Source organism: Acomys minous, assembly GCF_964271855.1.
Source record: "Acomys minous genome assembly, chromosome: 1".
Taxonomy (NCBI): Eukaryota; Metazoa; Chordata; class Mammalia; order Rodentia; family Muridae; genus Acomys; species Acomys minous.
Genome location: NC_140483.1, coordinates 89,315,086 through 89,341,706, shown reverse-complemented (window position 1 = coordinate 89,341,706; position 26,621 = coordinate 89,315,086). Strand labels below are relative to the sequence as shown.

Genomic DNA, 26,621 nt, shown 5'->3' with positions numbered 1-26,621 from the left:
GATCCTGGAGTTAAAAGACTGTTGTGAGCTGCCACGTGGTTGCTGGGAATTGAACTTGGGTCTTCTGAAAGATCAGTCAGTGCTCTTAACTGCTGAGCCATCTCTCTAGCCCAAGAGCAATTATTTTCCTAGGAAGGAGTCACAGATGGGATCAGGAGGTCAAGAGGTGTGAAGAGGTTAAGAGGCCATTTCAGGAAAAGCCAGGAGTCTCTGAGCTGAACGGAATCTCAGTGCTGAGCATGCGCTGAGAGCTTTTCCAAGATTCTCTTTATTCCTCACTGTCCCTCGCCCTTGTCCCCCCATTCCCCAAGGCTCCTGACCATCTCTGCTCCACGTGGCCCATTTTAAGCTAGGATGGACTGACTAGGACGATACAGCTCTGCTCTGCTCACGACGTCAAGTGGCCCCCACAGGGTCTTCTCTCCAGGACAAGGACCTCCCCCCCGCCCAGAAAACTGCAAAGGGGGCAGGAACTGGGCTAAGAAAGGAAACCGGATGCGACTCGTGAGGTGCGGAGCAGCTTGTCCCAGGTACCCAGAGGCTTTCGCCATCTCCAGACAGAAGCCAGCAATATATAGGAGAGTGAACGCGGAGCAGTAGGTGACTGGTTGGTAAGTTTTTCTCTCCTTCAGGTGTATTTCCGTCGCCACACAGCAACATCCAGCCACAGAGCCCCCTTTGTCAGGGATGAAGTACACACAGCCTGGCTGGGAGGCTACATGCATCACCCACAGCCAGACCCCTTCAACATGCTTTAGCAGCTGTGGCATAGATACACTGACCCTTGTGCTCTGGGACCCCACCCCAACATTCTTAGTAGCCAGAGGACAGAACACAAAGTCTAACAATAATACACAGTTCAAAATACATCACTATATTCAGTCACTGCAAGGCCCCTGTCAACCATAAGATGCACGGCACACCTTTGAGTTCAAGGCCAGCCTGGTCTACACAGTGAGTTCCAGGACAGCCAGGGCTGTTAAATAGAGAAACCCTGTCTGAGAAAACACAGCCTTTTCATCTATGTTCCCATTGTTTGGATGAGAGACTGGATTTTCGAGATAATAAAAGGCAAGAAACCTGAAATTCTATAGGTAGGAAAAAATCCAAGTGCCAAGTCCCGTATGACAGTCGGCAGTACCATATCAGTGGGTGTTTTATATGAGGGGATTGTGCTGTGCGCTCACCCATGCTTGTACGGGCAGAGAAAATCCTTGAAAACATACCCTGACAGTCAGAGCGGCCTCTGGAAACAGAGCTGGGGAGCTGGAAGGAAAATCTATCCATCCATTTGTCAAATCTGACATCTTAAACTAGAGATTCCCTTTACCAAACAAAACTGGAAAGACAGCAAACTGAAATAGGGCATCCTGGTGGGAGGGTTCAAAGTCATAACATTTGGGGCCAGCAGACAAGTTGCCCTTAGGACCAGTCTGGGTCTGCCCCAGAGCTCAATAGGAGGTGGCAGAACTGTTCTGGAGACTTCCCAGCAGTTCGGCGCACTGGTAAGGGTAGGCAGCACTGGTCCCGGGCCGAGGGGCGCCCCGCGGTGCAGGCCGGGCCAATCAGCGGGCGCGGGGCGGGCGCGGTGGCTTTGCCTGCACCGAGCGCTAAGCGGAGCAGAGGCGCTGCTGCCGTCCGTCCGGGAGCTGGTCATGCCGCGTCTGCTGCTCCTGCTCCTCCTGATGCCGTCACTAGTCCGAGGCCTCGGGCTCCGAGACGCGGGCAGACGACACCCCGAGTGCAGCCCATGCCGGCTGGATCGCTGTCCTGCTCCCTCGCCTTGCCCAGCGCCCTGGATCGCCGCGCGCGACGAGTGCGGCTGCTGCGCCCGCTGCCTGGGCGCCGAGGGTGCGAGCTGCGGGGGACCGGTGGGCGCACGCTGCGGCCCTGGCCTGGTGTGTGCTAGCCGTGCCTCAGGGACGGCGCCCGAGGGCACCGGGCTCTGCGTGTGCGCGCAGCGCGGCGCCGTCTGCGGCTCCGACGGCCGCTCCTACACTAGCATTTGCGCTCTACGTCTGCGCGCCCGCCACGCACCCCGCCTACACCCTGGCCACTTGCACAAGGCGCGCGATGGCCCCTGCGAGTTCGGTGAGTGGCGTTTGATCCAGGAAGGCCCGGGTGGATGGAAAAAGCGGGACCCCGATTTTTAAAATTCTTTGTGTGGGACAAAGAATTTTAACGCGTAGAAGTGGACAACACCACCTGGGCCTCAGTTTTCTCTCCAGGAGCAGTATTTCGCTTCTTACTGTTGGGGGGAGGCTGGGGTGGAAATCTACACCCTGCCTGCTGCCTTACCCACTTCATGAAGACTCTGACCCTAGAGCAAACAGGACTGTAGATACTTAAGAACTCGCTGTTGCAGCTGTTTGAACATGGATCTGGGTCCAGAGCCGGGTGGGTGGATTGTTTGAATTGGAGAGGAAGGGAAAGTGAGGACTCTCAGAGAGAACAGGAGTCCCACATGGGATTCAGGAGTCACCAAGACAGAGAGAGCACCGGGATCCTGGGTATCCAGTGAGACTCGGACTAAGGTCCTCAGGGGACCTCCATCCACAAAGGGTGAGACTTTTGGAAACTTGAGCTTTGGAAAGATGGGGCCAATAAAGGTTGATCCATTTACAATGCACATACTTTGAAGGGCCCTGATGTAAGGAACGAACAAGAAACTATCAGCCTAACCACTCTTAACACCACACTGCAAGCCTCCCTGGTGCCGTAACCTGAACACTGTCCAAAAACATCAGTGTCTGTGGATGTCCAGAAAAGCTAGCCTACTTTGCCTGTGTGTGGGATTGACCTGGCCAGGGGGGTTTCAGAGAACAACAGTTCATCTATTCTGTCTAGAACGGATAGTGGGGCATGGGGGAGCTCAGGGTGGTAAGAGTGATGGTTGGCCAGTCCCCAGCATGCTGTCCTGCAGTCTGTACTTCAGACTTCTGGAGATTTCTGCCCTGAGCTGGGAGAGGAAGTCTAAGCCAAGTGCCCAAGTTAGTGCTTCAAGGAAGGCACCTGGGGGCTCTTTTTCCCAGCCCTCAAATAATACTTGGTACCGTGTTATTCTCCTGTCCCTCCAGATAGTCCCTGGAAATGTGCTCAAACCAGGATTCTGGTGGGTCATTGGAAACGGGGCGGGAAGCCCAGCATACAGGGAAATGATGCTCAGCAATCCAGTCAAGGGCTGAAGCAAGCTGGGTTACACGGAAAAGTCACCATGGCTTTCTCCTAGTCCGGGCTCTAGTGCAGAAGAGTGCTGGCTGGGGGTACTCCTGGGTAGTAGCTCCTGGCTTCCCCTGTGGTACTGACCCAGGCCTTTCAACGGAGCCATTGTTGATGCTCCCTCTGCTTAGAGTGCTTGTTGTCTGCCCGAGGCACACACACAGTCCCGTCTTTCCATCTTACTGTCACTGTTTTTACAATCTGCCTTCTCAGCACTTGGTTCACAGGCAGTTCCCTTTGTCTGAGACAGGTAGCACAAATGGTCCGTACAGGATGCAGAAGAAATGCTGACCAGGCCCCCGGAAGCTTCCCAGAGCTGATAGGCCTGGGTAATTTTTCCCCAGAGTGGCATTTTTTTTTCACTAGGAGAAAGACCCCTTGCAGGCATGTGGCTCAAAGCTGCTGCTGTGCAGAGAAGACCCGGACCCCAATAAAGCTAGGGGCTCATCCAAGATGTCCATGAAGGGCTGCCACCTCCCAGGTCTCAACCCCTTGTCCAGCACTCTTTCAAAACTGGACTTGATAACATTAAGTCAGGCAGATGGTGGTTGCTATGGTTACCAGAGTACAGACAGATGGCAGATGGAAAACCCACACCCCTAATTCACTGAAAATTACCAAATGACAAGTAAATGTGCCAGCCCCTCGACTCTGATCTATGGGCTCTGAGGCCTGCCCTGGGCTCCAACCTGGAGAATAAAGAGGTCCTCAGAGGCAAAGGGAGCAATTCAGAAGCCGCTTTCCAGGCCCCCATTAGCGGCAGACCTCGGCACTCCTGAGCTCAGCTGTCCTTTTAACCAGGCTTTGTGTCACCCACTCAGACCTGGGGATGTCTCCTTGTCACCTCGTCCTCACAGGCCTGTGTGGTCCTCACCCTGTGTCTCTGGGGTGGTAGGGGGGGAGGGGGGTGTGGGGGGGCGTGGGCACGTGCACAGGAAGCTGTTTCCCTGCACTGGCTGCACCTCATTCTGGGCTGCCCTGGAGCCATGTTTAATTCAAAAGACACAGCGGGAGCACTTTTAACAAAGCCCCTGGGGACCCTGTTTGAAGGGAAAACAGACAGTTTTACTTCAGTGTTGGTGACAGTCACTCCTCCTCAGCCATTCCTAGACTCCTTCGGCACCTAGACACCTCCACTTTAATAGAGTGAGGGTTGACAGTATTGATTAGCTCCCTCCCAGACCAGTGTCCCTGTGGTGATGCTTCCATGGGACAGTGCTGGCAAACAGTGTTGGGAATGAAATGCTGCCCTTCCCAGAAGCCTTTGCTCAGAACTGCCCACTCCCTAATATTGAGAGAACCCTTTGATCTTTGCACATCAACGACCCGTGTGTGAATAGTTTCTGGCTCTTGCTCTCATTGTCGTCCTTGATTTTTGCAACCACCAGAGTGGGGAGGTGCAGGGGGAGAGTCTTCCCCATTCCTTTAATGCAGTGCTTCTCAGCCTTCCTAGTGCTGCGACCCTTTATTACCGCTCCTCCTGTTGTGATGACCCCCAACCATAAAATTATCTTGTTGCTTCTTCATAGCTGTGATTTTGCTACTGTTACGAATCATAATGTACATATCTGTTTTTCAATGGTCTCAGGCGACCCCTGTGAAAGGGGTTCAGTCCCCCAAGGGGGTCGTGCCCCACGGGTTGAGGACCAGTGCCTTAACAGACCGGAGCATTGAGGCCCGGCCTGGAGCTACGTGGCTGGCCCCAGCTAAGACAGTGCCCCAGGTCTGTTTGCCTTGGCAGATCCCTGCCATCCTTCTCCAGCCTGCAGGACTTTGAGCTCCCGGCAGCTTTTTCTGACAACTTGAGCTCCCGTATTTTAGAGAATTCACCTTGGTTGGAATTCCTGCTCCGTTTAGAAGCCCGAGGTACGTGTTACCAGGTAACCAGAGGAGGCGGCGAACGCCACTTTGTGAAAAGGGACAAAGAAAGGGGGCCTCGTGTTCCAAAGCCTTTTCATGAATGAGGAGGGAGGGGATTTGAGTTGCAGGCGGCAGGCAGTGGGATTAAAGCTGGGGCTCCTTCCACATCCAACCGTGATTATGAGCATAAATTATCAAGCCTGTTTGGCACGTTGATCATTACATTCTTTGCTTGTGTGTGTCTTAGTGCAAGCAGCTAGGGTCCTGGGGGATGGTTTTGGTTCTTCTTGCTTTCTATGGCACCATTAACTTAAGTCTCTGGGGGCGCGTGGGGGAAGATCTTTCCTTTCAGGCACCAAGGATCCATTTAATGAAAGGGGTAGGGAGACGGATCGCCACACGCAGTAACAATAACACAGATCCTTTGATCTGTACAGATCCATAGAACTAACCCAGACACTATCACTATGTTCCCACATCCCGGAGGGTGTGAGGCAGTGCTGCTCTCTTCCCAAGCAGACAGTGGCTCACAAGCCCCCTAAGCACCAGTGCATGGGAAACATTCCGCCTCCCTGGCAGCTGAGTCTCCCCGGTATTATTTTGCCTACTCTCTGACCACACACAGCTGAGCGACCATGACCTGCTGCTGTCTAGCCCTGGGATGGATGGGCTGATTCGAGTGTGAGCAGAAGGAAGTAAGCACTGGGCAGGGCAGAGTTAGAAAGATGGAACTGGTCCATGTAGAAGACCAGACTGACCGGGAGCTGAAAAGGATCACGGCTTCCAAGAACACTTCAGATTTAAGCAATGACATCCCCGCTGCCTGCCCTCCACAGGCAGAAGTGAGAAGCTACTTTACTCCATTCATAGGTAGGTGGAAAGGAAAAGGATGCTCCTTCCAGGATGACAGCAGCCCTGAAAACACTGAGGTAAGACGCTATGTCCTCGGCTCTTTAAAAAAATGGCTGTCGTCCACCTCCAGCCTGCAGAGCACTGAGGTACTGAAGTTTCTCTGAGCTCTAGAGAGCCTGAGGGTTAAGGGTCACGGCCTCTGGTACCACCAGATGGGCCTTGTCACTGGAGGTCAGGAGAGGGCTGCAAGCTGACACAGCACAGCAGAAAGGTCTGTTCTGGATAGCATAAGCTGCTGTGTCTCTGGGTTCCTCCCTAGGACACCGGGGCAGATTGTAACGGGTCTTCCTCAACTGTTCCTCCCTTCTGCCTGTGGAGGCAGTGGGGATGTTGTGACTTAAATCTGAAGGGATTCTGGACGCCTTGGGTATTAAAACATCCGTCCCCAACTGAAGCACTGCTGGGAGTGGTGAAGTCTTCAGGAGGCGGGGTCGAACTAGAGGAAGTATTTGGGCATGCATGCCTTTGGGAGTTGCGGGGAATCCTGTCACAGGAACTGTCTCTATTCCTCCCTCTGCCTGGTGGCCATTAGGTGGACAGCTTCCTTCCACTCTGCCCTTCCGCTCTGCTGTTTCTGGCTTACCACGGACCTGAGCCACAGAGCCAGCCAGCCATGGACTGACTCAGGACACCTGTGTGCATCCTGAAGAGGCCACAGCTGAGACTGAAGCTTGGCATTAGACACACAGCATAGATAGAACTTGAAATGGGTTTCCTGCCTCCGCGCGCCCACAGACACTTGAGCACTCGGCTGCCACCCTTGAGTAGCGTGAGGACTGGAGTTGTCTGTCTTGCTAGTGTTGGGAACATCACCGGGAGGTGATGTGCGGCCTGTCCCCGCCTCGTGTCCCCAGAATACAGCTCAAATAACTGGCCTGTGACTGGCACTTCAGAACCATCAACTGGCAAGGTTGGCCTGTGGCTGGCTCCTGAGAAGCTGAACTTCAGGAAATAGAACCATCCCCAGAAGAGGGGGAAAGCGGCTGTGGTCCATGCTTGTGTTGACATTTCATCACCATGAAGTACCTGTGGTGACCACGACAGATGGCTTTGTCTCGGCTCATGGTTCTAGGGGTTCTCGCCCGGAATCTTACAGCCCCATTTCTCTTTTAGCCCCAGAGGAGAACAGCACAGTTCGACAGCAGTGTTGGGGAGGGGTGTAGCACACTGCTCACCTCCCAAGCCAGGAAGTAGAAGAGAAAAGACACTAGGACCTTATGGTCCCCTCTGAGATCACACTTCTGGTGACCTCTTGCAGGGCTCCGCTTCCTGAAGGAGCTGTTCTTCCCATCCCTCCCCCCGCCGCCCCCATAACACCATCCTGGGAATTCAACACCAGCACCTGAGCTTTAGGGGCCACTTTGGTTCTTAATTCAGTACCTGTGTGATCAGCCCCCACTAAAAAACCCTGGCACCAGGCCTCTCAAGAGTGTCCCAATTAGACAGCATGTCACAGTTGTGTCTCCACCCGTGTCTGTGCCCTGTGTAGTTCCCTCAGGAGCTGGTGCCTGGCTCCCCTACCTGACTTTCCTCTCTGTTGGGTTTGCTCTGTACCCTTGACTTGACATTGGTCGTGACTGTGTGACTATGCCCATAACCTGTGAGGCCCTCCCCTAGCAAACCGTGTGCCTGGGAACCCTTGACATGATCTCTAAAGAACTACTCTCTTCTTCTAGGATGGAGCCGTCAAAAAAAACAAACAAACAAAAACCAGTTGTCTCCATTTTAAAATAGCACGGGATTTTATGGAACCATGGTGTGAATTTTAGTCCCTGTTCCTCCATGCCTTATGCCTTTCTAAGCTTTAAGTCTCCTGCACTGTAAAACATCAGTTAAAACACCTACCTTAAAAAAAAACCCTACCTTTCAGGGCTGATGTGAGGATACAGAGGAGTCCTCCTGGGGGAAAGGCAGGGTGGTGTTAGGATAGAGGTTAAGTAGAGTTTGAGCGCTACAACCTGAAGGAGGAGAGCCTGCCTCCCCCTCCATTGAGGTTGGCCTACCTGGGTAGCGTCCCCTACTGGCGTCGGATAAGATGGCTGGAAAGGAAGACACAGCTGTAGGCAGCCCACAGATGTGCTTTAGCATTGTAGCTATTCACGTGATTGTAACTGACTGTGCAGAGCTGTTATGGATAAGAACACAAATTTAATGCCAGATTTATTCAAATTAAAAGAAGAGGACCTGCACCACGCAGCCTGAGGAAATTCTTCAAGGCCACAACGCTGGCCAAAGGTGTGCACCAGTCCACCGTGAGTCTGCGCACTGGAATGAGTCGTGCAGCATGCAAATTTATAGATAAATAAGTGTACTGGGAAAGGTCGCTTTAACACTGAAGGCAGGGGAGCTCTTTTGTAAGAAGAAATGACATTTCCTGCCGTGAAAGCAGTGCCAAAGACAGCCTTCCCTAGACAGCCCTTCTTAATTGTAGTTATTGAAAGAGAGGGAGCGGGAGACCCGAGGAGAGCACGTAGGAAATGTGATTTACTGGTTTATTCGTTTAGGCTTGAAAGGGAGTGATGAAGTCTCATTTAAAATTTATGATTTTACTTGAAGGAAAGTGAAGCATGCTGACAGAGCGCCTCTCTGGAACCTATTGAAGGCCCTTGAATTGAGGGACGGGGTGCCTGTGTGACTGTCCCACAGGCGGTTGAGGGCAGGCTTGCTGGTGGAAGCACCCGTGGGGCTGAGGAGGTGCTGACAGGAGGGTGTGAATGAATCAGCCCTTCTTTGTGCGGGTCCCTGGCTGCAGGGTGTGTTAGAAGTTGGGGGGGGCTCTTTCAGGTCATGTTGGAAATTTGGGGCCTTCACCGGAGGGCAGGCTGCACTCCAGTGTGGGTTTGGACATCCTTTTAAAGAGCAGTCATGTGGGCAGAGGTGAAAGCAGTCATGTGGCAGGGGAGGGTGGCCTGGCGTGGGCCTCACTGGAGAGCGGTCAAGCCAAGGGCTGCAGCCCTGGCATCATCAGGTGACTGTGAGAGAGGCAGGAAGCAGCTCCAGTGACAATGAGCTTACCACAGAGCTCTCCAGGGGCCCAGTGCTGCAGGCCGTGGGATGTCACATGCTCAGGTACTGGGCTAATGAGGCTGGATGCAGATGTCACATGCTCAGGCACTGGGTTGACAAGGTCTGGCCCTCACTGTGTCTGGAGGGGCCATACCAATCACCTTTCTGTTTCATCTCAGCAGTTAAGAGCCCTGGCTGGTCTTCCAGAGGATCTGGGTTTGATTCCAACACCCACAGGGCAACCCACACCATCTGTAATTCTTCTTTGCGGCCTTCCAACCCTGAATCCTACAGTGTGATCAGCCGTGTCCCTCTCTGGTCTCTCTCCTTGTGTTCTATTATTTTATTGCTGCTGCATCCTAGTGGGTACTGGCCCTTCTGTACTGTCTGATGTGCTGGCCCCAGACTTTAGGCCAGCCTTGGTCTCTGGCGTGGGTAAGACGTGGTAGCGACTCCTGGATGTGTGCATCCCAGCTGTGATGCAGCTGGTAAGATACAACAGACCACTTCTGTAGGACTTGGCTGTGTAGGTAGGCCTGCAGGACTGGTAGTGCATCCTCCTGTGGAGTCGGGCCTGGGGGTGGGGGGGACGACAGAGTAGGAGTAATAAATCCTGAGCTCTGGCTGGGTGGTGGCGGCGCACGCCTCTAATCCCAGCACTGGGGAGGCACACACAGGCAGATCTCTGTGAGTTCGAGGCCAGCCTGGGTCTACAGAGTGAGTTCCAAGATAGCCAAGGCTACATAAAGAAACCCTGTCTCAACCATCACCCTCCCTCAAAACAAAAACAAAAAAAGGCCGTCCTGAGCATCACAGTGCCTCTGGATGACTTGATGCCTAACAGATCCCTGGGGAGGAAAGAAGCTGAGTGTGAAGGGTTGCCCTGGCCCGCCGGGGTTCCGCTAACGCTTGGGAGGAGAATTTTCCTGTATAGGGACAGAACAGGAGACACGAAGAAGGGGGCAAGTCTGGATTCTGATCAAACCCCTTTTTAAAAAAAATTTCAGAGTTTATATAGGCACAGAGGCATGGGTATTTGCGTAAGCAAGGGTTGTTATGGATACCTAACTCTGGAATGCTCCAGCAGGTGTCTTCCTTTACAGCTGCTATAATTGCAGAGAGAGAAATTCCAGAGAGAAAGATAAGTTGTGAAAGATCTGGTTAGTCAGGAAAAAGTTCCCAGAACTGCTGCTTGCAGGCAGCTGGCCTTTAATCTGATTTTACCAGTAGTCTTACTGGAAAAGCTAGTTTATAGCCAGAAAGGAGTAGCTCTTACTATGAGCTCGGGGGGAGGGGGGGTCTTAGAATGACCATCCCCCACAATAAACCACAACAGGTGTCTAACTGCCGAACCACGACAGGGTCAGCTGGCGTCTGGTAAATGGCCGAGTGCTGGAGAAATAGGAACCTAAGCTCTGACAAGACGGCTGAACATTGGCCATATAGCCCGTCCCCTACAAAGGGCGAGCTAAGAGTCTAACCTGTGCTGCAGGTCCTCTTAAAGAAACAGAACCCATGTCCCACTTCTCTGAACCCTCTGCACACAGAGGCAGAAAAGCACCTGTTAGTGTCTCTGCCCTTGGTAACTTGACTTGACACTACTCCTCAGGGTTCTTAAGCCTTTTCTATCATAGGGCCTGAGAAATCCCTATGCAACCCTGAGTATGAGTATATAAAATAAGTGTGCATATAAAGCATCAAACAATTATTGATAATAAATCATAAATATATTTTGAAACAGTTCTTTGGTGTGTGTAAAATTTTTGCCATTCATTGAAGATAAGAGCTGTGTTGTACCCTAATGAGGCGGGTGTGTGTGTTTATCTGCATATAACGGATTCAATCTTGCGGGCTGGAGAGATGGCTCAGTGGTTAAGGGCAGTGGCTGCTCTTCTTCCTGAGGGCCCAGGTTCAATTCCCAGCACCCACATGGCAGCTCGCAACCATCTATAACTGCATTTCCAGGGGGATCTAATACTCTCCTCTGGCCTCTGCAGGTACAGGTACCAGGTACACATGTGTTACACAGACATACATGTAGATAAAACACACTTATATGTAAAATTAGACATTTTAAAAACTAAAAAAATGAAGTCTTGGCTAACATCCGTAGTGTGGGATGTCAAGTATCTTCAACACTTTATAGAGCTGACTGATACTTTTATGACACCTGTTCATATAAATAAATACTACAAAATGGCAGAAGAGGGCTGTGGTATAGCTCAGTTGGTGGCATGCTTGCTTAGTGTGCATAAAACCCCAGCGCCACATAAGCCAGCTGGTGTCACACTACTGGAATCCCAGCACTCAGGATTTGGAGGCAGGAGAATAGGATATTTGAAGTTAGCCTTGTCAAGGCGGGGAGTTTGAGGTCAGCCTGGGTTAAAGAGACACAGTCTTTAGAAAAATGATTTTTTAAAAAGTGTTTTCTGTAATTCAGTCATGTTTCTGTAAGAGTGGAGAGCACGTACAGTAAAAACAAAGCTAACAACAACAACAACAAAAAATTCCACACCCCCCTGCAGCTCATCTCACACAGTGGTCTAGAGTCTGAGCTAAAGTTTTGGGGGCATCGATCCTGGCAGTGTTGCCAGAGTGCTGCGGTGTGATGGATGGCACGGACCGCATGGACAGCGAATACGGTGCAAAGCTCCCATGCTCTGAAGCCAAGGCTGCCGTGAAGTTCTGAGACACCACCACGCGTGTGAGCACTGCCAGAGCGCCTCAGACTCACTCCTCATTTGACTCTGAATTAAGTATTGGTCATTGCATATTCAGAAAACTTTTGACTGTTGCCAGATTTTTTTTCCTGGAATCCTCCCCCTACAGGCACTTAAGTGACTCATAGCTACAGCCAGATTTCAGGAGGCCTGTCTGTGATAAACACGCAGATAGTTGTTGGGGTACTCAGAGAAAGGGTGTACTGAGACCCGGGCTCTGCCCCTGCGTACCTGACATCGCTGGTTTTCCCTGGTGGTAAGAAAACAAAACAAAACAAAACAAAAACAAAGGCAGCCTTTGCTCTCTGCTCTCTCCTCACACCTCCTCACAACCCTCAGAGGCCAGGGTAAATAAAGAATGTTCCTTTGCCTTCTTGCAGCTCCTGTGGTCCTCATGCCACCTCGAGATATTCACAATGTCACCGGGACTCAAGTGTTCCTCTCCTGTGAGGTGAAGGCTGTGCCCACCCCGGTCATCACCTGGAGGAAGGTAAGTCTTCTCCAAGAATGTACATCTCTGTCTGTGTGCACGTGTATCTTTTTGTATGTGGGCCATAGGACAAAGAGACACCAGTCCTGTGTCTCAAAGCTGGCACCCTAGAACTCTCCCCCAAAGGAGGGGGCTGCACTCCTTCGCTTACCATTTGTTCGTTCGGTCACTTAGATGTCTAGAAAGCTCTGCTAGCCAGCATACTGTCATTAGAACCTGCTTTGCAGTGGCACAGAGCTATAGACAGACTTGTCTGGTGCCTGAGACTCAATCGTGTCCTGAACAAAGAAGGCCAATTTTGAAAGAGGGGTTGGCCCCTCTTTGCCCCAAAAGCCCTGATAAGGGCTGTGAAATTTGAAGCAATTTCCACCCTTTGGCAAAGTTGGCAACCTCGAGGTCCAGCAGGGGGCGCTGTCCGAATTAACAGATTTAAAAGAAGGCTTAGTTACTTGGTTAACAATGGCAGGCATTTGGATTTCTGTCTTGGAATTCCAGGGAGGATGCAGGTGGCCAGAGCTCTAGCTCAGAATTATTTTTCTAAACTGTGCATGTTTTCCCTGGCTCATACAGGTGGTGCGTTCTCCAGAGGGCACTGAGGGTTTGGAGGAGTTGCCAGGTGACCATGTCAATATAGCTGTCCAGGTGCGAGGCGGCCCTGCTGACCATGAGACTACATCCTGGATTTTGGTGAGTATTTCAGATTATTGGATATTGTCAACAAACCACCCTTTGTCTTCCCCATGACACGTTACACGTTTAAAAGCTGTTCCCTGCTCTTTTCTCTTGTCTATGCTGGGCACTGGACCCAGGACCTTATTTCAGATTTTTATTCTGAAGGCTCAGTGGGGAAAGGTACTTAACCCGAGTTCAATCCCCAGGACCCACAGGGCAGATGAAGAGAACTGACTTCTGCAAGTTGCCCTCTGACCTCCATTCACGTGTGTGTGTGCACGCGCACATGTGCAGGCGCGTGCACACAAATGCAACCTTTAAACATTTAACATTTTCTTTTGAGACAAGGTCTCGCTAAATTGTTAAGGCTGATCTCAAAACTCTTCTAACTCCGTGCTGCAGCCCTCTAAGTAACTGCTGTGTGCCACCAGACCCAGCCTGTTTCCCACTGGACCCTCTGCTTCATGGAGACCCAAACGAAACGATGTTCCAGTGCCCAGCTGTGGACAGGCTGTTATGTGGTGGGGGACACAGCAGCGGGAGGTGTTGTTTAGGTTTTAAGATGGATTTGCCCAGGGAGACTCACGGGTAAGTCATATGCTGTTAGGGTCACAAGAAACTCATTACCCAGGTGAGTCCCATTTAAAGGTGAGTCTGTATGAGGAAGGAGGAGGCAGAGGGAACGGAGAAGGGGACGGCCTGCCATGTTTGCCATGCTTCTCCTGTTTTAACAGCCCCTATCCATTGCAAATCGCTCCCGGCTGTGGGTCCAATCAGCGTGTGGTGTAACAGTGTCCTCAGAGACGGAAACACTCCATCCATCAGGGAAGCTCAGTAAGCAAGAAGGTAAACAACTCACAACAGCTTCAGGAAGTTCCTGAAACTGACCAGGCTCACTAGACCCCGCCCTGCCATTAGTTCTGAACTCTCACCATTTCTGAACTGAAGACTGGAGCCACACCTGTGTTGGTATCCCTTAGAAGCTGGCCAGGGCCAGAAAACACTATGTCCTGCTCAAGGTTTAGGAATGCTGTACATGCCCTGGTTTGAACCGGCTGGACTCACTTTGACTCTGTGATGTTTGTGCTGTGCTAAGCTACTACGCCTAGGGCTGTTTGTTACAGCAACCACAAGAAACTAATGCACCTGCCTAAGACCACAGGTGAAGAGGGAACTGGAGCTTTGGGGTTCTCCCTCAGGGCTCTGTTAACAGCAGTCAGATCATTTTGCTAGGATACGGGAATGCCACTTATTTGAAAAATCAAGAGAACAAGAGCTCAGGTTGAGACTGGACAGTCACTGTTGCTCTCTTGGCCTTGGTTTCTTACAAGAGCAGAAATGACTCAAAGACGGCTGCATCACCAAAGCCTAATCTGAGCGTGGTGACAGCTGACAAAGCTGGGAGCCTGCAGCACCACTGCACAGCCTGCAGGGTGCTCAACAAGTCAGGAAATGTCCTTTCCAGGTGCCTCAGTTGGTCTTAGCCTCTTCCAGGCAGCTTGGCGAGTTTCTGCTTCTCTTAGCAGCTGGTCTGGTCTCAGGGTCTTCTCCGAAGCTCAGCTTCCTCCTGTCTGAGGGGAACTCTCAGCTTTTGTTGTGTGCTCAGGCAGGGAGGGGCGGGGTCTAGTGAGTCTGGTCAGTTTCAGGAACTTCCTGAAGCTGTTGTGAGTTGTTTACCTTCTTGTTTCCTGAGCTCCCCTGATAGATGGAGTGTTTCCGACCCTCAGTTAATGGTTACACAACACCCTGATTGGTGTGGGTTCAAACGATATTGTGTGCCCAACCAACCCACAGCCAGGGGTGATTTGCAGTGGATAGGGGCCGTTAAAACAGAAGAAGCCAAAAGAAGCGAGCATGGATAAGGATGCGGTGGATAAGGATGCGGTGGTGAATCCAGCAAGCTCTCAGGAGATGGCTGCCTCACTCCCCGGCTCTGGATAGTTTGACAACTAAAGCAACTCTAGCCAGCCCATGCATGGCAAACATGGCAGGGCTTCCCCCATCCCGCCCCCCACCCCCATTCCCTCTGCCTTGCTACAAACCCTTATCTTACGTTTCTAAAGCCAGCCACCAAGGCTCATTCCCTTACTTGGCCTCTTCCTCCTCCCAAGGCCAGCTACCAAGGTCCAGCTATCAAAGTTTGAAGTCCAGCAATCAAAAGCCCCCTTGTGGCTCATGTAATTAACCCGACCAATCAAAATTCAACACCTCATCCTAACACAGGGGTTCTTTACCCTCATAAACTGCCATTTTCACCTCTGAATCTAGAGGCACTCCTTTGTCACCACTCTTCCCCTCCCCCTTTGTTCCTTTCCTTTCTCTCCCTCATCCTCCATCCCCTGTCTTTGTCTTTTATTCCCTACACTTTGTGCCTCTGGGACAAACGCATCTCCTTTGTGCTGAGAACTTGGTCTTGGGGTGTCCTGAGCTGAATACAGGTCGTATCAACATTTCCTCCAGGAGAGGAACTTGGAAGGCAGTTGAGTGTGTGTGGCCTTCTCCAATCAAGCATATTCCCTCCTTTTCGTGTGTATGTGTGTGTGTGTGTGTGTGTGTGTGTGTGTGTGTGTGTGTGTGTTGGGGGGCAAGTTGAGGACAAGGTCTCTTGGTGGGATCTTGTAAGGAAAGGCTGCCCTATAAAGAACATTTGGAGATCTTCTGTGATGGGTAGATGTTTGTCCTTAAGACTCATGCTATCGGGTGTGGTGGCGCACGCCTTTAATCCCAGCACTCGGGAGGTAGAGGCAGGCGGATCGCTGTGAGTTCGAGGCCAACCTGGTCTACAAAGCAAGTCCAGGACAACCAAAGCTAACACAGAGGGACCCTGTCTTGAAAAACCAAAAAAAAAAAAAAGAGAGAGAGAGAGAGACTCAGGCTATGTTCCTCAAAATCAGCACTTGTCACCTTTAGTGAAAGGGCTGTGCAACTCACAGTAAAAGCTGAAAATACAGAGAAGCCATCACAGAAAGCAGGCCCGTCACAAGGGTCCCTAAGAAGGCAGTGTCACAGTGTACCCAAGCCTCCACTGCCAAGAAGGGAAATCTGAAAAGGCACAAGGGTTTAGCTCTGTCACTGTGAACTGAGTCCCGGCCGGGGGTGTGGCCCAGTTGGTGGAGCACTTGCTCAGCGTGCAGGAAGCCCTGCGGTCTGTTCCAAGCACCACAGAAACCATGCATGGCAGCATGGGCCTCACATCCCACCACTCTGGAAGTACTGTTGGGTGCAGGATGGAAGCCAAGAATGAAATGAAAGCTTTATTTTCTGAGCTCAGGGAGGCGGCCAGTTTGGGATCTGAACCTCATCCTCAAGGGGTGACAGCAATACAGCAAGGGGGAGCACTGTCCAGTCTTAGTTTAACATAAGGGGTTGAGCAAGGGAGTTTCCATCAGTCAGGACAGGAGTAGGTCTCTGGGCCTGGGAATGTGAATTTGTTTGACCCTGCCAGCAAGATAGAGAAGTGTCCTTGAGATGTGTGGACTCAGACATCTGTCTCCTGAGATGTCTGAGCTCAGATCAGACCACTGTTACTTTTTTCTTTTCTTAAGAAAAGGTTTCTGTGTGTAGCCTTGGCTATCCTAGACTTACTCTGCACACCAGGCTGGCCTCGAACTCACAGAAATCTGCCTGCCTTTGCCTCCCTGAGTGCTGGGATTGCAGGTGTGCACCACCGCACCCGGCTCAACTCTTTCTTTACAACAGACGCTGTTTAGCTACTGGGAAGCCCCCAGTTCTAGGGCCTGGGGCCTTGAATTTAGTTTCTCCATATGGTTAAATGGAGTCTGAAAATGAAACGAAGTACTTAGAATAAGTTTTTTTAATGCTCATTCCCAACAATGGCAACAGGAAGATCCAGAAGACGGGACCACTCTCAGCTACACAGTGGATCTGAGAGCAACAGGGAACCCTGCCAGAAAAGGAACTGCCAAGGTGGTCAGTTTTGAGTATGATGTGTGTGCCATGTGCGGTCGTATAAACTTGCCCGTCATGTTTCTAGATCAACCCTCTGAGAAAGGAAGACGAGGGAGTGTACCGTTGTCACGCAGCCAATGCCATCGGAGAGGCCCAGTCCCACAGCTCGGTGACGGTTCTCGACCTCAGCAGATACAAAAGCCTCCACTCCCCGCTTCCGGCTGGCCTCCTGTGATGAACATGGTACACACCGAAGCCGTTTCTGTCTCTGTCCCCGTAGCGTGAGAGAAGCTAGGTGGTTTATTAGAAGGCCTGTGAGAGAGAAGAGCTTTAAAGACCAGAGTGTGGGAAACCCGAGGAAAAGCAGAGAGCGGACCTCACCAAGGCTTGGCGGCCTAGAAGCTCTGCTGTGTTCCATGCCTCTGAGTTTCCCAGAATGCAAAGTTAAGGGCTGTGAAATATGGATGTCTGCAAGCTGAAAAGGCCAGAACGTTTCAGTTTCCACTTTGGAACTACTGGGGTCTAAGGGCAGGGTAGGTTGTCAGAGGTCCCAGAAATAGGGAGAAAAACATGAAAGTGTAAAACCATCGAACTCCAGCGAAGCTCAGAAATCAGATCTTACAAGCTGTCATCCTGATACTCAACTTTTTATTATGCATGATACATATGATTTATATGTTTTTTTATATAGCTTATGATAATAAGGTCTACATCCATGTTTTGAGCTCCCTCTACAGCATGCACTATTGGTCAGCTCTTGGTTGTGTGCCCCCCCCCCCCCCCGGGAACCATATTGGGGCTTTTCAGGGCTCGAGGTAGCTGCAGGCTGCTTCTGAGGAGTCTCAGGACTTTGGTCTTGAATGTTCTCGCTGCCCAAGAACAGCCCTTCCCCATCATCTCTCGCTGCATCCCTCTCTGAGGAGGGATTTGAACCTCAGCGTCACACCCTCCACCTCCCATTTAACACATAGGTCATTATGACAGAGCGAGCTTCTGCCTCTGACATCTCCCGCTTTTCTTCCCAGGCTTCTGCAGACGCTGCTCGCAGACCGATGGCGACCTCAAGGAGCGGATCATTTTTATTCTGAACATTTGGGGGAACTGCCTGTAGATGACTGCTTTTTGTATGTTTTTTTTTTAACGGAATGCAAACTAGATTCTTACGCAGATGTAGTTTTTAGCAGGGCAGACCTTGGGGAGGGACAAGCTTGCATGTACCTTTTTTAAAAAACACTTTTGGAGCGAATCATTTTAGAAATAATTTGTTTTTTAAACTCTTCTGTCCCAGGAAAGGTCCCACATCGTATGTTTGTAATTCTAAAGGGCTCAAAACAAGGCATGTGCCAAGCGACTCAAGACTTGGTGTCTGTGACTGAGTGTGTTATGAAGGGAAGGGTCCTTGAGCCCCTCTCCTTGGTGATCGGAATGGGTGTTTTCCCCACTCTACATCATGTTTTCCAGCATTTAGACCGGACATTCCTCATACTCCCTGTAGCCCAAACCTCCTAGGGTAAGATGGCCCTAGGGAACTATAGCCCTGACAGAGGAACACAGAGGCTTTTTTAAGTCATCACTTCCTGCCTGCCACGCACAGCTGGGGTGGGCCTTCTGCTCCTACCTTCTCCCAGTAGCAAGGAGATTTAGCTCTCCGTGGGACCCATTGACCAAGCTGTGCACCTGTTAACCCAGCATGCACTCAGCAGAGAGACAGTAGATACCTGACTTTTCTCATCACGCTGAGGAAAGGAAAGCAGATGTCATCTGTAGGTGGTGGAGTCACACTGCGGAACGGCGCGTTTGTCCTTACCCAGGCAGAAGGCTTTCTTCCCTTCCTTCATGAAGAAAGTCAAAGAAGAGAATGTCTTCTGTTCTCTACACTGAAAAGCAGATTCTAGGTGACTGCAATTTCTCTTCCTTCCTTCCTTCCTTTTCTTCTTTCTTTCTCTTTGGTCTCTTTTTGGTTTTTCAAGACAGGGTTTCACTGTGTAGCCCTAGCTGTCCTGGAACTCACTCTGTGGACCAGGCTGGCCTTGAACTCACAGAGATCCATCTACCTGCCTCTGCTTCCCAAGTGCTGGGATTAAAGCCCAGCTGATTTCATATCTTAACATCAGGGTTGGGGGTCCCTCACTGTGGAGAGCCCTGAAAGTTCAGGAAGCACTGTCCCAGCCATGAGCCCAGCCGTGGCTGGAAGAGCTGGGAAATTCGCCTTCCCTGTCTTGATGTAGCAGCCAGGCTGGGGAGAAGGGGCTTTGCCAAGTATGAAGGCTTTTGAGCGAGATAAAACTGAGAGCTGCCTCCCTGGCTCTCTCTCCCCAGGATGACCTTGAACCAGGGAGAGGAGATGCTCCACAGCCTCTCCATCCCAGGCTCATCTCAGCTTCTGAGGCACACTTTTGCTCCTCATCTCTTACGTTGTTTTGGAGTTCTTGTTAGGACTAAATTTTCTGCCTGTAGCCCCAGCAGATCCACATCTGAAACGCTGGAATGTTGTCTTTTTCATGTATTGCACACGCAGAGAGACACACACACACACACACACACACACACACGGACGGACGGACGGACGGACGGACAGACAGACAGACAGACAGAAAAACTTGAGACGGGGTGCCCATGTGCATGTTCACTCTATGACCCTGGGCAAGTCCCTTCCCTTGTAGGCCTCTGTGTCCTCAAGTGAATATGTGGGAAGCCTCTCTCAGTGTAAAATCAGAAATGAAATTGGAAGCTGCTGTCGGGCGGGGACTTCCAGGGGACCAGCTTATGTCTTAACCAGAGTTGCTCCCCCACAACCACTACTGTGATTATTCCCATGTCTGAGAGTCTGCTTTTAGACTGCGGGTAGGAGATGATGGGCTCAGATGCTCAGTGGGATGACGTCAGAAGGCTGTCACCTGGGAGACACCTGGCGGTGGGGAAGGAAATGTAAGTGCCTCACTTAGGGGATAGTGCAGTGTTCAGACTCACTAAGTCACCTCAGATCTGCACTGGATGCTGGAGGCCCTGGTGGAAATGCTGAGTGCCGAGACCTCTGGGGGCTGGGTTATGTGTCACGCTTACAAGTGACATAGGTAAACAATGCATACTACATTGAAAAGTTCACCGGTGTCAAAACTAGTGTCTCAGCGTCATCGCTCAGCCTAGTGGTTTTTCACTCTGGGAGCTTCAACGAGCCTTTCTGAGACCCAGCATTCGTGCTGTCACTGGCACCATTTGGAAGCACAATTACCCAGCTACACCCCCAACACTGTTTTTTACAGATTTCATGATGCTGCAAGCCCTGCACTCCGAGAATAAATGTCACTAAGGATGAGCATCTGGCTCTCACCTCCCTGGGAATACTGCTTCACACTCTGGATCCAGGTCCCACTCATGGGTCTTTGTCATGTGTGTGCTTCTTGCCTCTGTTTTCCTGCTTACATTGGCTGCTTCCACCTGACCCTCCTCACCTTCCCCACCTGGGATGTGGTGACCTTCTTGCCTGGTCTCTACTTTCCTTGGTTTTATTTTGTTAACATTGCTTAGAGATAGGCTTTCACTGTGTCGTTTAGGCTAGCTGGGAAATCTGTGCAGTCCAGGATAGCCTCAACTGACAGAGATCTGCCTGCCTCTGCCTCCCGAGTGCTGGGATTACAGGTGTGGGCTCTATCATGCCTAGTCTCTTACTTGCAGGGTTTTTTGTTTGTTAGGTTTGTTTTGAGGCAGGGTTTCTCTCTGTAGCCTTGGCTGTCCTAGAATCCCTTTGTAGATCAGGCTGGCCTTGAACTCACAGAGATCACCTGCCTCTGCCTCTTTGAGTGCTGGGATTAAAGGCATGCGTCACCACACCCAGCTTTCTTTCTTTCTTTCTTTCTTTCTTTCTTTCTTTCTTTTTTCTTTCTTTCTTTCTTTCTTTCTTTCTTTATTTATTTAATCAATCTGTGTATGGGAACTTTGCATGTCTGTGCACTACCATTAGCTATGAAGGCTAAAAGGATGGCGTCAGATCCCTTGAGACTGGAGTTTGAGCCACCATGTGGGATGCTGGAGACTGAACCTGGGTCCCCTATAAGAGCAAGTGCTCTTAACCACTGAACCATCTCTCCAGCCCCCTACTTGGAGTTTTTAACCAGCCCTAACCATCCACTGTTCCCAGCCTGATCCTGCTGAGTCCTCTGAACTTATGGAACCTACTGCTCATGCATTTTCGTGAGTTACTCACTCACTGCTGTGCACGCCCATTTCCCATAGACAGCGTGAGGAAGGGGATCAAGTGCCAGGAGGGTGCAAGTCACGAGGTGGGAGAACAGAATGAGTGCCAGGTTCCTGCCAGTTCTGCTGTGAGAGCTTTCTGAAGGCTGAGTGCGGCCTTAGCTACCCAAAAGAAGTCTAGAGAGAAAGAGATAACGTCCACATCATTTTAATTATAACATTTAGATTTTTCTATTTTTATTATTGTTGTTGATGCTTACTATGCCTAGTCCATTAATTCAATGTATCATAGGCATGTATGGGCAGGGTAGGGGGAGATGGTGGGGCATAGCCTAAGAGAACTGGAAGACAGTAAAGTGCTTGCTGCACAGGTGTGCGGGCCTGTGTCTGATCCGCATAACTCGCATGAAAACCTGGGCATGGTGGTGCAAGCCTGTAATCCCAGAACTGGGGAGGTAGAGATGGGTAGGCCCCTGGGGCTCACTGTCTAGACAGCTAAGCCTCTTCAGAAAGCTGCCAGTCAATGAGAGATCCTGTCTCAAAGAATGAGGTCACTTTTGAAGCATGACATCTGAGATCCTCTGCCTTCCATAGGTACACACACACACACACACACACACACACACACACACACACACACACACACACACAAATACACGTGTGTGTGTGTGTGCGCGCGCGCGTGTGCACTTGCATCCTTGTATACCTGCATATGCATATTCATTTGTACAAACTTGTGCACACATACACATGAAAGGTGTCTTTGTGGAGTCTTGGAATGTATTCCCCATCAGGAAAGGGGGTACCACAGTGAGTCTAAAGCCTGTATTCAACCCCAAAGGTAGGTGTTCATTTGTTATCCTAAACCACCAAGGGGCTGGGTTTTAGTAAGGTGGATATTTTTCCCTACAGGTTTTGCAATAAAATTAATTCCTATCTTTAGAAAACGCTGCCCTTCTGTTCCCCCCCAAGATCAGGATGTAGGCCAGACAATCGGAGTGATCCATCAGGGAACGGTCCCTTCTAATGGTTTTCCTCATTCTCAGCCTTCATTGGGGCCTCCTGAATGTTAAATCAGAGAGTGCTTATTGTGTGATATTTTAATTAATTAAGGGAACCCACATTGCTCTGGTGTCTGCAGCTTAATGAATTCAGGACATGGATCCTGGGCACCATGCTTGTTGCTACAGTGGTTCAGTAGGGCTGAAGGCTCTCCCCTGGAGTGCGAATGCCATTATAGGTCAGGGCTGCCTTGAGCTCCATCTTGGTGGCCCCCTGGCTGAGAAGTGCCTGGTCCCCATTCCCCACACTCCCTTTCTCCCCCCCCCCCCCCGAGAGTGTTCTCACAATGTCCATCACTGTGGCTGGGTGTACAGTGTCTGGAAGGATGTGTCTGGCTAGATGCAGACCCAGCACCATTTGACAGGAGAGACTCCTGAATATGTCCACTGCGGTGCTGGACGCAGCACCCTGTGGTTCTCGAGGGATGGCTGTATTGTGTGTATTTTGCTTATGGTCTCCCCCCCCCCATCATTTAGGATGCACACAGCCTTCGTCCAATTCCCTGCTGTATCCCCAGCACCTAGCACAATTCCCAGCGTACAACGAAACACTTAATAAAATGTGTTGAATAAATGAATAGACAAACTGACCACCTCCCCTGTGCCCTTAAGCCTCTTCCTCCAGGAAGGTTCCCTAGTTAGGTTGGTGGGTTTTTTCCCCCTGAGACAGGTTCTTATGTAGTCTAGGATGGCCTCAAACTTGATATATTTCCCCAAATGATGGTAAACTTACTGCCCTCCTGCCTCCACCTCTAGAGTGCTTTGGTTACAGGTGTGTGTCACCATGCCTGATTATATGTGACACTGAGGACCAAACCCAGTGGTTCATGTGTCCTAAGTGAGTACTCTATTTGCTGAGCTATATCCCCAGTTCCAAGGCTCCCTTTTACAGTAGCTAGCACCCCATACATACTTAGTTACTCCAACCAAAAGGTTGGCCCTCCTCCTGCATCAGTCTGTCCTACTACCTTACCTGGCTTCCTACTATGGCACACCCTGATCAAGCTGGTATCACAGTGGACAGAGTAACAGTGTCCTACACAGTCTGCCCCATGTCCACTGCCCACATGGGAAGCGTGACCTTTAAAAACTGAATATGAGCCTATCTCTGTCAGGGCTTCCTACTGTAGGGCTTGGCTATCCGAGGGCAAGAGAGGCAGGAGAGCTCCAACTCCTGGCTACCTATCGCCCCAGCCTCCCTGCTCCTGTGGGAACAGCTTACCTGTTTCTTCTTCTCTGGGCCTCTCACAGGCTCTGCCCTTCCCTCTCCCTTACCAGTGGTCTTGTCACCTCCTCATCCATCAGGATCTTGTGTCCCATTCCTAGGACCTTGCCCTTGGGGTGAGCAGAGTAGAGCAAACAGAGAAAAGAACGGAGGATCTCAGGTTGTTCTAGCCCTGCTTATCTGCTTGACAGATTCTGGCAGCCTTTCCTGGGGACTACCTAAGGGCAGATGGGAGGGAGCACTGGGTGAGCTGGTGCCTTGCAGGGACTTGATAAATTCATTCCCTTCCTCTCTCTTTTTTGTTTTGTTTTCTTCTATTTAATTAATTTATTCAGATTACAACTCAATTGTTATCCCATCACTTGTATCCTCCTGTTCCTCCCTCCCTTCCTCTTTCACCTTATTCCCCTCCCCTAGGTCTATGGCCGAGGGGGACCTCCTCCCCTCCTTTCCTCTCTTGGCCTCTTGACCTGCTTGCCACTGCACAGCTCACCCTATTCTCTAGTACTCTTGCTTATAGCGTGTAAGCTCCTGCAGGGCAGTCTGTCTCATTAGTTTTATCCCAGTGGTCCACCTACAATGGGGACTTTTTTCTCTTTCAGATCAGTGAATGAGCAGTTAGGAAAAGTGGGGACCACCAGAGGTCAGTCTTGTACCCAAAATGGTTCCAATCAAAATTAAAGTTCCTCAGTGGCACAGACTTGGGCTTAGGGGTTTGATTAGGTTTGTTTCTAAATATACCCCCCCTGTCTGGCCCCTCAGGCATGCTCATGGAGAACTGACCCAAATAAGCTGTCCACTAAACTCTTAGAGCTAGAGGGATGGCTCCGTGGTTAGGAACACATACTTTTCTTCCAAAGGACCAGGCAGTTCACAGCCACCTGTCACTCCAACTCCAGGGCATTTGCTGCCATCTTCCTGGCTTCTGTAGGCACCCATACACACATGGCATGCAAACACAGACACACATAAATACATCTTTAAACAATAAGGTAAACTTTGGCTTGTTTACTGGGGAAGAAAATCATATCAACTGTCTTGCTATACAGCACTGTTTTAAGGCCAAATTAGTATGTGAAGATACTGGAACAGTGCTTGACGCAGTATGGGCTTGGTGGGTCTGTGGGAAAGACAAATGGATGCATAGACAGACTCCAAACCACAGCATCTAGCACAGCTCAGACTTGAGGTGCTGGACTGAGCTAATGTCCGGGGAGACTTTCCTTCCTCGTTTGAAGGATACAGTCTACTCTGGCAGGGAAGGCATGATAGTGGGGTGTGACGCGGCTGGTACCCTGTGCCCACAGTCAGAAAGAAGAAATGAATACTGATGCTCATCAAGATTTCTTCTTTTTCCCTTTTTAATTCAGTCTAGATGCCCAGGCCACGTGTTGGTACCAGCTATGTTTAGGGTGGGCTTTCCCAATTTGGCTAAACTTCTATGGAAGGCTGAGGCAGGCCAGTCAAGTTGACAAAGAAAAGTAGCCATCATAATAAGAAACCTTCACTACTGTGCAATAGAGGGAGGGAGGATTGTAGTGTTCTCTTCAGAGAAGTACAATGAAGGATGTTGAGTCAGGGTCATGTCGGTCTCAGAAAAGTCTCACAGGAAGGGGGGTCCTAGGAAAGGAGAAGAGAGACCCCAAACCAACTTACAATCCTTGAGACATAGTTTCAGACCAAACCCAAGTCATGGCCACCATTACAATAGTGACAAAGGCCGGAGATAGAGTTCAGCTGGTAGAGAGACTGCTTAGCAGGTGTGTTGATCCACAGCACCTCATAGAACTGGTGTAGTGGTATACACCTGTAACCTCAGCACTCTGGAGGTGGAAGCAGGAGTATCAGAAATTCCGCGTCATCCTTGGCTACATAGAAAGTTCTAGAAAACAATCATTTTGATGAAAGGTTGTTGAAAAGATGACCAGGGCGTAATATTCTCAAGATGTAGCATTCACTGGGTGTAGCATTCAGGTATAGCAGTCACAGGCAATAGCATTAGCAGGCTGTAGCAGTTACAGGGTGTAGCATTCACAAGCTATAGTGTCCACAGGCTGTAGCATTCACAGGTGTAATATTCACAGATGCAACATTCTCATGGTGTAGCATTCACAGATGTAACATTCTCAGGGTGTAGCATTCACAGATACAACATTCTCAGGGTGTGGCATTCACAGGTGTAACATTCACAGATGTAGCATTCTCAGGGTGTAGCATTCACAGGTGTAAGTAACATTCACAGATGTAGCATTCTCAGGGTGTAGCATTCACAGGTGTAAGTAACATTCACAGAGGTAACATTCACAGGGTGTAGCCTTCACAGGTGTAACATTCACAAATGTAACAGTCTTAGGGTGTAGCATTCACAGGTGTAACATTCTCAGGGTGTAGCATTCACAGGTGTAACATTCACAGATGTAGCATTCTCAGGGTGTAGCATTCACAGGTGTAACATTCACAGAGGTAACATTCACAGGGTGTAGCATTCACAGGTGTAACATTCTCAGGGTGTAGCATTCACAGGTGTAACATTCTCAGGGTGTAGCAGTCACTGGTTTTGGCATTCACAGGTATAGCAGTCACAGGGTATAGTGCTCCCAATGAACAGATCACTTGGCGTGATCTGTAAGCACCATGATACAACAACAGAAGATTTGCCTTGACTACCACCACGGGGTGTGTGTGTGTGTGTGTGTGTGTGTGTGTGTGTGTGTGTGTCAGGCACCTGCACACATGCATGCAACAAGGGTGAAAGTAAACAGTGAGCTCTGAGGACTGAAACTAGCAAAGCCCTCCTGGTGAGGTGGCTCAGGAGACATTAGGAGGGTGAGAGAGGAAGTCTCTAAATGATACAGACTTGCTCTGGGCAGGAACCAGAGCATTTTCCCATGGGTCTTTGTGCTTGGGCGTCAGCCAAGAGAAACCAAAGAGAAGCCTGGAAACATAGGATGGGAGAGGATGGATGACGACCTCCTCTCTGGCCCAGAGGCAGTAATTATTCAGCATAAAGAAAAAAAAAGTCAACACAGATTTTCAAATAGAACCTTGAGCTTATTTTAATTTTAAAATGAAATTAATTCCCACACCCTAATTAAGTGCACAGTTTGGTAGTAAACTGGTACAGCTGCAAAGTTGGGCAACCATGTCCACTGCCCAATTTCACAACATTTTCAGAACCACCCCACAAGGAGCCCCATAGCCATAGCAGTCACCCCCCATCCCCTCCCCCAGTCCCTGCTACTGCTTTCTACTACAGATACAGGTTTGGGCATCTCAACATGAGGCTGGCTTCTTTCGATTAGCGTTCTGGTTTTGAGGCTCATTCATGTTGTGCCTGGATCAGCCCATCATTC

The 26,621-nt window shown here is 50.3% G+C and overlaps 1 protein-coding gene across 1 annotated transcript; it reads left to right on the top strand.

Moving 5' to 3' along the window:
• Nucleotides 1-1,423: 1,423 nt before the first annotated feature.
• IGFBPL1 (insulin like growth factor binding protein like 1) lies at nt 1,424-18,144 on the top strand. Its single transcript, XM_084778410.1, has 5 exons — nt 1,424-2,091; nt 12,098-12,207; nt 12,778-12,894; nt 16,874-17,031; nt 17,814-18,144. Exons 1-4 carry the CDS (start codon nt 1,656-1,658, stop codon nt 17,021-17,023), a joined length of 813 nt encoding a protein of 270 aa, XP_084634536.1. The 5' UTR covers nt 1,424-1,655; the 3' UTR covers nt 17,024-17,031; nt 17,814-18,144.
• Nucleotides 18,145-26,621: the final 8,477 nt, after the last annotated feature.

Coding starts and splice junctions, on each gene's coding strand:
- IGFBPL1 (XM_084778410.1), top strand. CDS start 1,656: ATGCCGCGTCTGCTGCTCCTGCTCCTCCTGATGCCGTCACTAGTCCGA. Junction 2,092..12,097: donor CGATGGCCCCTGCGAGTTCG/GTGAGTGGCGTT, acceptor GCCTTCTTGCAG/CTCCTGTGGTCCTCATGCCA. Junction 12,208..12,777: donor CGGTCATCACCTGGAGGAAG/GTAAGTCTTCTC, acceptor TGGCTCATACAG/GTGGTGCGTTCTCCAGAGGG.